General features: G+C 52.6%; 1 protein-coding gene across 1 annotated transcript in view; it reads left to right on the forward strand.

Moving 5' to 3' along the window:
- The first annotated feature begins 1,957 nt into the window (after positions 1–1,957).
- The window catches only part of LOC106592563 (vacuolar protein sorting-associated protein 13B), a 104,612-nt gene continuing 91,569 nt past the window's right edge, over positions 1,958–15,000 (forward strand). Inside the window, exons 1-2 of the mRNA XM_045711276.1 lie at positions 1,958–2,216; positions 10,829–11,049. Of these exons, the coding sequence (XP_045567232.1) occupies positions 2,099–2,216; positions 10,829–11,049 (339 nt within the window). The 5' untranslated portion in view covers positions 1,958–2,098. The remainder of the gene's footprint in view (positions 2,217–10,828; positions 11,050–15,000) is intronic.

A 15,000-nucleotide genomic window follows, 5' to 3' on the forward strand; every position in this document is an offset into this window, starting at 1 on the left:
GTGACTGAGGGAACTGGGATAACTCCATGTCCGTGTTTTCCCCCCTGCCTCCATGGTGACTGAGGGAACTGGGATAACTCCATGTCCGTTATTTTCCCCCCTGCCTCCATGGTGACTGAGGGAACTGGGATAACTCCATGTCCGTGTTTTCCCCCCCTGCCTCCATGGTGACTGAGGGAACTGGGATAACTCCATGTCCGTGTTTTCCCCCTGCCTCCATGGGAACTGGGATAACTCCATGTCCGTGTTTTCCCCCCTGCCTCCATGGTGACTGAGGGAACTGTGATAACTCCATGTCCGTGTTTTCCCCCCTGCCTCCATGGGAACTGAGGGAACTGGGATAACTCCATGTCCGTGTTTTCCCCCCTGCCTCCATGGTGACTGAGGGAACTGGGATAACTCCATGTCCGTGTTTTCCCCCCTGCCTCCATGGGAACTGGGATAACTCCATGTCCGTGTTTTCCCCCCTGCCTCCATGGTGACTGAGGGAACTGAGATAACTCCATGTCCGTGTTTTCCCCCCTGCCTCCATGGTGACTGAGGGAACTGGGATAACTCCATGTCCGTGTTTTCCCCCCTGCCTCCATGGGAACTGGGATAACTCCATGTCCGTGTTTTCCCCCTGCCTCCATGGGAACTGGGATAACTCCATGTCCGTGTTTTCCCCCCTGCCTCCACAGGCTCGCCATCGATGGCCTCATGGGCTGTTACCACCCTGAGTTACCCAGTGTTTGTTTTTCTGCATTCTGTTGCTTTTAACTGCGTCCAACACGAGAAAAACTTGACAAAATGCGGAGAGATTAGTTTTGTACGGGTCAGATTTAGGAGCGACGGGGCTGTTGCTTTTCCATTACACAGTGTTGTCCTTTCTGAGGAGTTTCAACCAGCCTTGTCGTGTAAACACTGAGACGGCACACAGTTCATGGTCTGTTGAAGACTAAGTTACCCTGGGACAGAAACCCTCCTCACTGCTCCTCACAGCTCCTCACAGCTCCTCACTGCTCCTCACAGCTCCTCACTGCTCCTCACAGCTCCTCACTGCTCCTCACAGCTCCTCACATCTCCTCACTGATCCTCACAGCTCCTCACTGCTCCTCACTGCTCCTCACTGATCCTCCCTGCTCCTCACAGCTCCTCACTGATCCTCACAGCTCCTCACTGCTCCTCACTGCTCCTCACAGCTCCTCACAGCTCCTCACAGCCCCTCACTGCTCCTCACAGCTCCTCACAGCTCCTCACTGCTCCTCACAGCTCCTCACTGCTCCTCACAGCCCCTCACTGCTCCTCTCTGCTCCTCACAGCCCCTCGCTGCTCCTCACTGCTCCTCGCTGCTCCTCACAGCCCCTCGCTGCTCCTCACAGCTCCTCACAGCTCCTCCCTGCTCCTCACAACTCCTCCCTGCTCCTCACAACTCCTCCCTGCTCCTCACAACTCCTCCCTGCTCCTCACTTATCCTCACAGTCCCTCACTGCTCCTCACAGCTCCTCCCTGCTCCTCACAACTCCTCCCTGCTCCTCACTTATCCTCACTGCTCCTCACTGCTCCTCACTGCTCCTCACAGCTCCTCACTGCTCCTCACTGCTCCTCACAGCTCCTCACTGCTCCTCACTGCTCCTCACTGCTCCTCACAGCTCCTCAAGCTGTTGTTCTGCTGTATGTATTCATTTGATGCACAGTTCTAATGGTGCACCATCTCTCTTCTTCTCTCTTTTCCTCTTCTTCTCTCTCCTCCTTCTTTTCTCTCCTCCTCTTCTTTTCTCTCCTCCTCTTCTTCTCTCTCCTCCTCTTCTTCTCTCTCCTCCTTCTTTTCTCTCCTCCTCTTCTTCTCTCTCCTCCTCTTCTTCTCTCTCCTCTTCTTCTCTCTCCTCCTCTTCTTGTCTTTCCTCCTCTTCTTCTCTCTCCTCCTCTTCTTTTCTCTCCTCCTCTTCTCTCTCCTCCTCGTCTTCTCTCTTCTCCTCCTCTTCTTCTCTCTCTCCTCCAGCTGGAGCTCCAGTCATGCTGTGTGTTCCTCCCCAACGACAGCCTCCCTTCTCCCAGCACCATTATCTGTGGCGACATCCCTGGTACTGTCCGTAGCTGGTACCACAACCAGGCCACCATGCCTGGGACTCTGGTAGTCTGTCTGCCCCAGATCACTGTCCTGTCTGCTGGACACAAATACATGGAGCCCCTGCAGGACCTGCCCTTCATGGTGTCCAGGACTGTACTGGAGGAAGGTAGGTTGTTATTACACCTGTTATAGCAGGACCTGCCCTTCATGGTGTCCAGGACCATACTGGAGGAAGGTAGGTTGTTATTACACCTGTTATAGCAGGACCTGCCCTTCATGGTGTCCAGGACCGTACTGGAGGAAGGTAGGTTGTTATTACACCTGTTATAGCAGGACCTGCCCTTCATGGTGTCTAGGACCATACTGGAGGAAGGTAGGTTGTTATTACACCTGTTATAGCAGGACCTGCCCTTCATGGTGTCCAGGACCATACTGGAGGAAGGTAGGTTGTTATTACACCTGTTATAGCAGGACCTGCCCTTCATGGTGTCCAGGACCATACTGGAGGAAGGTAGGTTGTTATTACACCTGTTATAGCAGGACCTGCCCTTCATGTTGTCTAGGACCGTACTGGAGGAAGGTAGGTTGTTATTACAAGTTATTATACCTGTTATTACACCTGTTATAGCAGGACCTGCCCTTCATGGTGTCCAGGACCGTACTGGAGGAAGGTAGGTTGTTATTACACCTGTTATAGCAGGACCTGCCCTTCATGTTGTCTAGGACCATACTGGAGGAAGGTAGGTTGTTATTACAAGTTATTATACCTGTTATTACACCTGTTATAGCAGGACCTGCCCTTCATGGTGTCCAGGACCATACTGGAGGAAGGTAGGTTGTTATTACAAGTTATTATACCTGTTATTACACCTGTTATAGCAGGACCTGCCCTTCATGGTGTCCAGGACCATACTGGAGGAAGGTAGGTTGTTATTACACCTGTTATAGCAGGACCTGCCCTTCATGGTGTCCAGGACCGTACTGGAGGAAGGTAGGTTGTTATTACAAGTTATTATACCTGTTATTACACCTGTTATAGCAGGACCTGCCCTTCATGGTGTCCAGGACCATACTGGAGGAAGGTAGGTTGTTATTACAAGTTATTATACCTGTTATTACACCTGTTATAGCAGGACCTGCCCTTCATGGTGTCCAGGACTGTACTGGAGGGAGGTAGGTTGTTATTACACCTGTTATAGCAGAACCTCTCCTTCATGGTGTCCAGGACCATACTGGAGGAAGGTAGGTTGTTATTACACCTGTTATAGCAGGACCTGCCCTTCATGTTGTCCAGGACTGTACTGGAGGAAGGTAGGTTGTTATTACACCTGTTATAGCAGAACCTCTCCTTCATGGTGTCCAGGACCATACTGGAGGAAGGTAGGTTGTTATTACACCTGTTATAGCAGGACCTGCCCTTCATGGTGTCCAGGACCATACTGGAGGGAGGTAGGTTGTTATTACACCTGTTATAGCAGGACCTGCCCTTCATGGTGTCCAGGACTGTACTGGAGGAAGGTAGGTTGTTATTACACCTGTTATAGCAGGACCTGCCCTTCATGGTGTCCAGGACCATACTGGAGGAAGGTAGGTTGTTATTACAAGTTATTATACCTGTTATTACACCTGTTATAGCAGGACCTGCCCTTCATGGTGTCCAGGACCATACTGGAGGGAGGGAGGTTGTTATTACACCTGTTATAGCAGGACCTGCCCTTCATGGTGTCCAGGACCATACTGGAGGAAGGTAGGTTGTTATTACAAGTTATTATACCTGTTATTACACCTGTTATAGCAGGACCTGCCCTTCATGGTGTCCAGGACCATACTGGAGGAAGGTAGGTTGTTATTACACCTGTTATAGCAGGACCTGCCCTTCATGGTGTCCAGGACCATACTGGAGGAAGGTAGGTTGTTATTACACCTGTTATAGCAGGACCTGCCCTTCATGGTGTCCAGGACCATACTGGAGGAAGGTAGGTTGTTATTACACCTGTTATAGCAGGACCTGCCCTTCATGGTGTCCAGGACCATACTGGAGGAAGGTAGGTTGTTATTACAAGTTATTATACCTGTTATTACACCTGTTATAGCAGGACCTGCCCTTCATGGTGTCCAGGACCATACTGGAGGGAGGGAGGTTGTTATTACACCTGTTATAGCAGGACCTGCCCTTCATGGTGTCCAGGACCATACTGGAGGAAGGTAGGTTGTTATTACAAGTTATTATACCTGTTATTACACCTGTTATAGCAGGACCTGCCCTTCATGGTGTCCAGGACCATACTGGAGGAAGGTAGGTTGTTATTACACCTGTTATAGCAGGACCTGCCCTTCATGGTGTCCAGGACCATACTGGAGGAAGGTAGGTTGTTATTACAAGTTATTATACCTGTTATTACACCTGTTATAGCAGGACCTGCCCTTCATGGTGTCCAGGACCGTACTGGAGGGAGGGAGGTTGTATTCTGAATCTTGTATGTTTAAAAACCCAACGATGTTTTAAGTGAAAAGTCAGAGCTTGTCAAATGCCACCAGACACAGAACATTCACAACAGAACCGCATGAGCCCTGGCTGTTCCCCTAAACATCTGGATCCTATCAGGAGGAAGAGGACGTGAGGAAGAGCCCTGGCTGTTCCCCTAAACGTCTGGATCCTATCAGGAGGAAGAGGACGTGAGGAAGAGCCCTGGCTGTTCCCCTAAACATCTGGATCCTATCAGGAGGAAGAGGACGTGAGGAAGAGCCCTGGCTGTTCCCCTAAACATCTGGATCCTATCAGGAGGAAGAGGACGTGAGGAAGAGCCCTGGCTGTTCCCCTAAACATCTGGATCCTATCAGGAGGAAGAGGACGTGAGGAAGAGCCCTGGCTGTTCCCCTAAACATCTGGATCCTATCAGGAGGAAGAGGACGTGAGGAAGAGCCCTGGCTGTTCCCCTAAACATCTGGATCCTATCAGGAGGAAGAGGACGTGAGGAAGAGCCCTGGCTGTTCCCCTAAACATCTGGATCCTATCAGGAGGAAGAGGACGTGAGGAAGAGCCCTGGCTGTTCCCCTAAACATCTGGATCCTATCAGGAGGAAGAGGACGTGAGGAAGAGGACGTGAGGAAGAGGACATGTTGAACACTGTGGGATGCTTGTGGTTTCATTCCTCATTTACCTTGAAATGACAGATCAACAGTCTAATTGGCGAGACTGTGTGGTGCGTGCGTGCATGTGTGCGTGCGTGTGCGTGCGCGTGTGTGTGTGTGTGCGTGTGCTAGATCGATATAGTACAGTCTGTCTCTACACGCGGTGAAGGTGTCTATTCCTCCTCCAGAACATTCCGCGGTGCTCCAACAGGAAACGGGGACCTTGTTTTAAACTCCCTCGCTGGCTAAACGACGTCGGAGTTGAGCTCACAGATGAACAAACACTTACATCAGCCGTCTGTCAGCGTGACCGTTAAAAGGAATGACCCGTACGTCTGGTAACCCATCCCCTGGCTTTAAACATCTCTTCATCTCTCATGTTTAATGCCCTGGATCAGAGCTAGCTGGGCTGCCTGGTAGAGCCGGAGCGGGCCCTAGTCTGGGAAACGGGCCCTCTGTGTGTGTGTGTGTGTGTGTGTGTGTGTGTGTGTGTGTGTGTGTGTGTGTGTGTGTGTTGGACTCTCTCATGCCTCTTCCTCCTCTGCCAGCCAACAGTAATGTGTTAGACTCTGAGGACCATGAAACCAGGGTGGTCACCCTTAAATCAGGAGATCTCTGTCTCTGTCTCTGCCAACTAGGACCAGGTCCACCTTACGGCCTGGCTGTCTGTCTCTGTCTCTGTCCCTGCCAACTAGGACCAGGTCCACCTTACGGCCTGGCTGCCTGTCTCTGCCAACTAGGACCAGGTCCACCTTACGGCCTGGCTGCCTGTCTCTGTCCCTGCCAACTAGGACCAGGCCCACCTTACGGCCTGGCTGCCTGTCTCTGTCCCTGTCAACTAGGACCAGGCCCACCTTACGGCCTGGCTGCCTGTCTCTGTCCCTGCCAACTAGGACCAGGACCACCTTACGGCCTGGCTGCCTGTCTCTGTCCCTGCCAACTAGGACCAGGTCCACCTTACGGCCTGGCTGTCTGTCCCTGCCAACTAGGACCAGGTCCACCTTACGGCCTGGCTGCCTGTCTCTGTCCCTGCCAACTAGGACCAGGTCCACCTTACGGCCTGGCTGCATGTCTCTGTCCCTGCCAACTAGGACCAGGTCCACCTTACGGCCTGGCTGTCTGTCTCTGTCCCTGCCAACTAGGACCAGGCCCACCTTACGGCCTGGCTGCCTGTCCCTGTCCCTGCCAACTAGGACCAGGTCCACCTTACGGCCTGGCTGTCTGTCCCTGTCCCTGCCAACTAGGACCAGGTCCACCTTACGGCCTGGCTGCCTGTCTCTGTCTCTGTCCCTGCCAACTAGGACCAGGTCCACCTTACGGCCTGGCTGCCTGTCTCTGTCCCTGTCCCTGCCAACTAGGACCAGGTCCACCTTACGGCCTGGCTGCCTGTCTCTGTCCCTGCCAACTAGGACCAGGTCCACCTTACGGCCTGGCTGCCTGTCTCTGTCCCTGCCAACTAGGACCAGGTCCACCTTACGGCCTGGCTGTCTGTCTCTGTCCCTGCCAAGTAGGACCAGGTCCACCTTACGGCCTGGCTGCCTGTCTCTGTCTCTGCCAACTAGGACCAGGTCCACCTTACGGCCTGGCTGCCTGTCTCTGTCCCTGTCCCTGCCAACTAGGACCAGGTCCACCTTACGGCCTGGCTGCCTGTCTCTGTCCCTGTCCCTGCCAACTAGGACCAGGTCCACCTTACGGCCTGTCTCTGTCCCTGCCAACTAGGAGCAGGTCCACCTTACGGCCTGGCTGCCTGTCTCTGTCTCTGTCCCTGCCAACTAGGACCAGGCCCACCTTACGGCCTGGCTGCCTGTCTCTGTCCCTGCCAACTAGGACCAGGCCCACCTTATGGCCTGGCTGCCTGTCTCTGTCCCTGCCAACTAGGACCAGGCCCACCTTACGGCCTGGCTGCCTGTCTCTGTCCCTGTCCCTGTCAACTAGGACCAGGCCCACCTTACGGCCTGGCTGCCTGTCTCTGTCCCTGCCAACTAGGACCAGGACCACCTTACGGCCTGGCTGCCTGTCTCTGTCCCTGCCAACTAGGACCAGGTCCACCTTACGGCCTGGCTGTCTGTCCCTGCCAACTAGGACCAGGTCCACCTTACGGCCTGGCTGCCTGTCTCTGTCCCTGCCAACTAGGACCAGGTCCACCTTACGGCCTGGCTGCATGTCTCTGTCCCTGCCAACTAGGACCAGGTCCACCTTACGGCCTGGCTGTCTGTCTCTGTCCCTGCCAACTAGGACCAGGTCCACCTTACGGCCTGGCTGTCTGTCTCTGTCCCTGCCAACTAGGACCAGGCCCACCTTACGGCCTGGCTGCCTGTCCCTGTCCCTGCCAACTAGGACCAGGTCCACCTTACGGCCTGGCTGCCTGTCTCTGTCTCTGTCCCTGCCAACTAGGACCAGGTCCACCTTACGGCCTGGCTGTCTGTCTCTGTCCCTGCCAAGTAGGACCAGGTCCACCTTACGGCCTGGCTGTCTGTCTCTGTCCCTGCCAAGTAGGACCAGGTCCACCTTACGGCCTGGCTGCCTGTCTCTGTCTCTGCCAACTAGGACCAGGTCCACCTTACGGCCTGGCTGCCTGTCTCTGTCTCTGCCAACTAGGACCAGGTCCACCTTACGGCCTGGCTGCCTGTCTCTGTCCCTGCCAACTAGGACCAGGTCCACCTTACGGCCTGGCTGCCTGTCTCTGTCCCTGTCCCTGCCAACTAGGACCAGGCCCACCTTACGGCCTGGCTGCCTGTCTCTGTCCCTGTCAACTAGGACCAGGACCACCTTACGGCCTGGCTGCCTGTCTCTGTCCCTGCCAACTAGGACCAGGTCCACCTTACGGCCTGGCTGCCTGTCTCTGTCTCTGTCCCTGCCAACCAGGACCAGGTCCACCTTACGGCCTGGCTGCCTGTCTCTGTCTCTGCCAACTAGGACCAGGTCCACCTTACGGCCTGGCTGCCTGTCTCTGTCCCTGCCAACTAGGACCAGGTCCACCTTACTGCCTGGCTGTCTGTCTCTGTCCCTGCCAACCAGGACCAGGTCCACCTTACGGCCTGGCTGCCTGTCTCTGTCTCTGCCAACTAGGACCAGGTCCACCTTACGGCCTGGCTGTCTGTCTCTGCCAACTAGGACCAGGCCCACCTTACGGCCTGGCTGCCTGTCTCTGTCCCTGCCAACTAGGACCAGGTCCACCTTACGGCCTGGCTGCCTGTCTCTGTCTCTGTCCCTGCCAACTAGGACCAGGTCCACCTTACGGCCTGGCTGCCTGTCTCTGTCCCTGCCAACTAGGACCAGGTCCACCTTACGGCCTGGCTGCCTGTCCCTGTCCCTGCCAACTAGGACCAGGTCCACCTTACGGCCTGGCTGCCTGTCCCTGCCAACTAGGACCAGGACCACCTTACGGCCTGGCTGCCTGTCTCTGTCCCTGCCAACTAGGACCAGGTCCACCTTACGGCCTGGCTGCCTGTCTCTGTCCCTGCCAACTAGGACCAGGTCCACCTTACGGCCTGGCTGCCTGTCTCTGTCTCTGCCAACTAGGACCAGGTCCACCTTACTGCCTGGCTGTCTGTCTCTGTCCCTGCCAAGTAGGACCAGGTCCACCTTACGGCCTGGCTGCCTGTCTCTGTCTCTGCCAACTAGGACCAGGTCCACCTTACGGCCTGGCTGCCTGTCTCTGTCTCTGCCAACTAGGACCAGGCCCACCTTACGGCCTGGCTGCCTGTCTCTGTCCCTGTCCCTGCCAACTAGGAGCAGGTCCACCTTACGGCCTGGCTGCCTGTCTCTGTCCCTGTCCCTGCCAACTAGGACCAGGCCCACCTTACGGCCTGGCTGCCTGTCTCTGTCCCTGTCAACTAGGACCAGGACCACCTTACGGCCTGGCTGCCTGTCTCTGTCCCTGCCAACTAGGACCAGGTCCACCTTACGGCCTGGCTGCCTGTCTCTGTCTCTGTCCCTGCCAACCAGGACCAGGTCCACCTTACGGCCTGGCTGCCTGTCTCTGTCTCTGCCAACTAGGACCAGGTCCACCTTACGGCCTGGCTGCCTGTCTCTGTCCCTGCCAACTAGGACCAGGTCCACCTTACGGCCTGGCTGCCTGTCTCTGTCTCTGCCAACTAGGACCAGGTCCACCTTACGGCCTGGCTGTCTGTCTCTGCCAACTAGGACCAGGCCCACCTTACGGCCTGGCTGCCTGTCTCTGCCAACTAGGACCAGGCCCACCTTACGGCCTGGCTGCCTGTCTCTGTCCCTGCCAACTAGGACCAGGTCCACCTTACGGCCTGGCTGCCTGTCTCTGTCTCTGTCCCTGCCAACTAGGACCAGGTCCACCTTACGGCCTGGCTGTCTGTCTCTGCCAACTAGGACCAGGTCCACCTTACGGCCTGGCTGCCTGTCTCTGCCAACTAGGACCAGGTCCACCTTACGGCCTGGCTGCCTGTCTCTGTCCCTGCCAACTAGGACCAGGTCCACCTTACGGCCTGGCTGCCTGTCTCTGTCCCTGCCAACTAGGACCAGGTCCACCTTACGGCCTGGCTGCCTGTCCCTGTCCCTGCCAACTAGGACCAGGTCCACCTTACGGCCTGGCTGCCTGTCCCTGCCAACTAGGACCAGGACCACCTTACGGCCTGGCTGCCTGTCTCTGCCAACTAGGACCAGGTCCACCTTACGGCCTGGCTGTCTGTCCCTGCCAACTAGGACCAGGTCCACCTTACGGCCTGGCTGCCTGTCTCTGCCAACTAGGACCAGGTCCACCTTACGGCCTGGCTGCCTGTCTCTGTCCCTGCCAACTAGGACCAGGACCACCTTACGGCCTGGCTGCATGTCTCTGTCCCTGCCAACTAGGACCAGGTCCACCTTACGGCCTGGCTGCCTGTCTCTGTCCCTGCCAACTAGGACCAGGACCACCTTACGGCCTGGCTGCCTGTCTCTGTCCCTGCCAACTAGGACCAGGACCACCTTACGGCCTGGCTGCCTGTCTCTGTCCCTGCCAACTAGGACCAGGCCCACCTTACGGCCTGGCTGCCTGTCTCTGTCCCTGTCCCTGCCAACTAGGACCAGGTCCACCTTACGGCCTGGCTGCCTGTCTCTGTCCCTGCCAACTAGGACCAGGACCACCTTACGGCCTGGCTGCCTGTCTCTGTCCCTGCCAACTAGGACCAGGTCCACCTTACGGCCTGGCTGTCTGTCTCTGTCCCTGCCAACTAGGACCAGGACAGTTTAATGCCATCTTCTCTTCACTGTTAGTTCCTACCAGGACATATTATGAGACCGTTTGTTTTCATCCCCCTCTATGGGTCCAGTAGTGATGATTCTATGCAAAATGTCCTTCCTGAAGCCTCATCCTGCTTCCTGTTGTCCTTCCTGAAGCCTCATCCTGCTTCCTGTTGTCCTTCCTGAAGCCTCATCCTGCTTCCTGTTGTCCTTCCTGAAGCCTCATCCTGCTTCCTGTTGTCCTTCCTGAAGCCTCATCCTAAGTGTCAGCATCTGCTTCCTGTTGTCCTTCCTAAGTGTCAGCATCTGCTTCCTGTTGTCCTTCCTAAGTGTCAGCATCTGCTTCCTGTTGTCCTTCCTAAGTGTCAGCATCTGCTTCCTGTTGTCCTTCCTGTCTCTCCCACATACCTACAATGTATGTATTAACGCTGCCCCTCCCCCTGTCCTGTCCAGGTGATGCCTTCCCCTGGACACTGACCCTGAGTCAGTTCAGTGTCTATACCCTATTGGGTCAGCAGCGGTCTCTGAGTCTCCTCCAACCAATGGGCTGCACCTCCACCCTGGCCGTCACCTCCCACAAGCTGCAGGCTGCGGGTCCCGACGGACGACACGCCTTCATCGTCTGTCTTCACGTGGACCTGGAACCTCTGAGCATCAAGATCTCCAACCCCCAGGTTATAATACACACTCACTCTAACCCCCAGGTTATAATACACACTCACTCTAACCCCCAGGTTATAATACACACTCACTCTAACCCCCAGGTTATAATACACACTCACTCTAACCCCCAGGTTATAATACACACTCACTCTAACCCCCAGGTTATAATACACACTCACTCCAACCCCCAGGTTATAATACACACACACACTCTAACCCCCAGGTTGTAATACACACTCACTCTAACCCCCAGGTTATAATACACACACTCACTCTAACCCCCAGGTTATAATACACACACTCACTCTAACCCCCAGGTTATAATACACACACACACTAACCCCCAGGTTATAATACACACACACTCTAACCCCCAGGTTATAATACACACACACACTCTAACCCCCAGGTTATAATACACACACTCACTCTAACCCCCAGGTTATAATACACACACACTCTAACCCCCAGGTTATAATACACACTCACTCTAACCCCCAGGTTATAATACACACTCACTCTAACCCCCAGGTTATAATACACACTCACTCTAACCCCCAGGTTATAATACACACTCACTCTAACCCCCAGGTTATAATACACACACACACTCTAACCCCCAGGTTATAATACACACTCACTCTAACCCCCAGGTTATAATACACACACACTCTAACCCCCAGGTTATAATACACACACACACTCTAACCCCCAGGTTATAATACACACTCACTCTAACCCCCAGGTTATAATACACACACACTCTAACCCCCAGGTTATAATACACACTCACTCTAACCCCCAGGTTATAATACACACACTCACTCTAACCCCCAGGTTATAATACACACACTCACTCTAACCCCCAGGTTATAATACACACTCACTCTAACCCCCAGGTTATAATACACACTCACTCTAACCCCCAGGTTATAATACACACACACTCTAACCCCCAGGTTATAATACACACTCACTCTAACCCCCAGGTTATAATACACACTCACTCTAACCCCCAGGTTATAATACACACTCACTCTAACCCCCAGGTTATAATACACACTCACTCTAACCCCCAGGTTATAATACACACTCACTCTAACCCCCAGGTTATAATACACACACACTCTAACCCCCAGGTTATAATACACACTCACTCTAACCCCCAGGTTATAATACACACACTCACTCTAACCCCCAGGTTATAATACACACACTCACTCTAACCCCCAGGTTATAATACACACACACACTCTAACCCCCAGGTTATAATACACACTCACTCTAACCCCCAGGTTATAATACACACTCACTCTAACCCCCAGGTTATAATACACACTCACTCTAACCCCCAGGTTATAATACACACACACTCTAACCCCCAGGTTATAATACACACTCACTCTAACCCCCAGGTTATAATACACACTCACTCTAACCCCCAGGTTATAATACACACTCACTCTAACCCCCAGGTTATAATACACACACACACTCTAACCCCCAGGTTATAATACACACACACACTCTAACCCCCAGGTTATAATACACACTCACTCTAACCCCCAGGTTATAATACACACACACACTCTAACCCCCAGGTTATAATACACACTCACTCTAACCCCCAGGTTATAATACACACACACACTCTAACCCCCAGGTTATAATACACACACACACTCTAACCCCCAGGTTATAATACACACACTCACTCTAACCCCCAGGTTATAATACACACTCACTCTAACCCCCAGGTTATAATACACACTCACTCTAACCCCCAGGTTATAATACACACTCACTCTAACCCCCAGGTTATAATACACACACACTCTAACCCCCAGGTTATAATACACACACACTCTAACCCCCAGGTTATAATACACACACACTCTAACCCCCAGGTTATAATACACACTCACTCTAACCCCCAGGTTATAATACACACACACACTCTAACCCCCAGGTTATAATACACACTCACTCTAACCCCCAGGTTATAATACACACACACACTAACCCCCAGGTTATAATACACACTCACTCTAACCCCCAGGTTATAATACACACACACACTCTAACCCCCAGGTTATAATACACACTCACTCTAACCCCCAGGTTATAATACACACACACTCTAACCCCCAGGTTATAATACACACTCACTCTAACCCCCAGGTTATAATACACACTCACTCTAACCCCCAGGTTATAATACACACACACACTAACCCCCAGGTTATAATACACACACACTCTAACCCCCAGGTTATAATACACACACACACTCTAACCCCCAGGTTATAATACACACACACACTAACCCCCAGGTTATAATACACACTCACTCTAACCCCCAGGTTATAATACACACACACACTAACCCCCAGGTTATAATACACACACACTCTAACCCCCAGGTTATAATACACACTCACTCTAACCCCCAGGTTATAATACACACTCACTCTAACCCCCAGGTTATAATACACACACACACTCTAACCCCCAGGTTATAATACACACTCACTCTAACCCCCAGGTTATAATACACACACACACTCTAACCCCCAGGTTATAATGCACACTCACTCTAACCCCCAGGTTATAATACACACTCACTCTAACCCCCAGGTTATAATACACACTCACTCTAACCCCCAGGTTATAATACACACACTCACTCTAACCCCCAGGTTATAATACACACACTCACTCTAACCCCCAGGTTATAATACACACTCACTCTAACCCCCAGGTTATAATACACACACACTCTAACCCCCAGGTTATAATACACACTCACTCTAACCCCCAGGTTATAATACACACTCACTCTAACCCCCAGGTTATAATACACACTCACTCTAACCCCCAGGTTATAATACACACTCACTCTAACCCCCAGGTTATAATACACACACACACTCTAACCCCCAGGTTATAATACACACACTCTAACCCCCAGGTTATAATACACACACACTCTAACCCCCAGGTTATAATACACACACACTCTAACCCCCAGGTTATAATACACACACACACTCTAACCCCCAGGTTATAATACACACTCACTCTAACCCCCAGGTTATAATACACACTCACTCTAACCCCCAGGTTATAATACACACACTCACTCTAACCCCCAGGTTATAATACACACTCACTCTAACCCCCAGGTTATAATACACACACACTCTAACCCCCAGGTTATAATACACACACACTCTAACCCCCAGGTTATAATACACACTCACTCTAACCCCCAGGTTATAATACACACACACACACACTCTAACCCCCAGGTTAGTAACACACACACACACACACTCTAACCCCCAGGTTATAATACACACACACACTCTAACCCCCAGGTTATAATCACACACACACACTCTAACCCCCAGGTTATAATACACACACACACTCTAACCCCCAGGTTATAATACACACACACACTCTAACCCCCAGGTTATAATACACACACACTCTAACCCCCAGGTTATAATCACACACACACACTCTAACCCCCAGGTTAGTAAATACACACACACACTCTAACCCCCAGGTTAGTAACACACACACACACTCTAACCCCCAGGTTATAATCACACACACACTCTAACCCCCAGGTTATAATACACACACACACTCTAACCCCCAGGTTATAATACACACACACACTCTAACCCCCAGGTTATAATACACACACACACTCTAACCCCCAGGTTAGTAAACACACACACACACTCTAACCCCCAGGTTATAATACACACACACACTCTAACCCCCAGGATACACACTCTAACCCCCAGGTTAATAAACACACACACACACACACTCTAACCCCCAGGTTATAATACACACACACACTCTAACCCCCAGGTTAGTAAATACACACACACACTCTAACCCCCAGGTTAGTAAACACACACACACACACACTCTAACCCCCA

The sequence above is a fragment of the Salmo salar genome, unplaced genomic scaffold (assembly GCF_905237065.1).
Source record: "Salmo salar unplaced genomic scaffold, Ssal_v3.1, whole genome shotgun sequence".
In the NCBI taxonomy this organism is placed as follows: domain Eukaryota; kingdom Metazoa; phylum Chordata; class Actinopteri; order Salmoniformes; family Salmonidae; genus Salmo; species Salmo salar.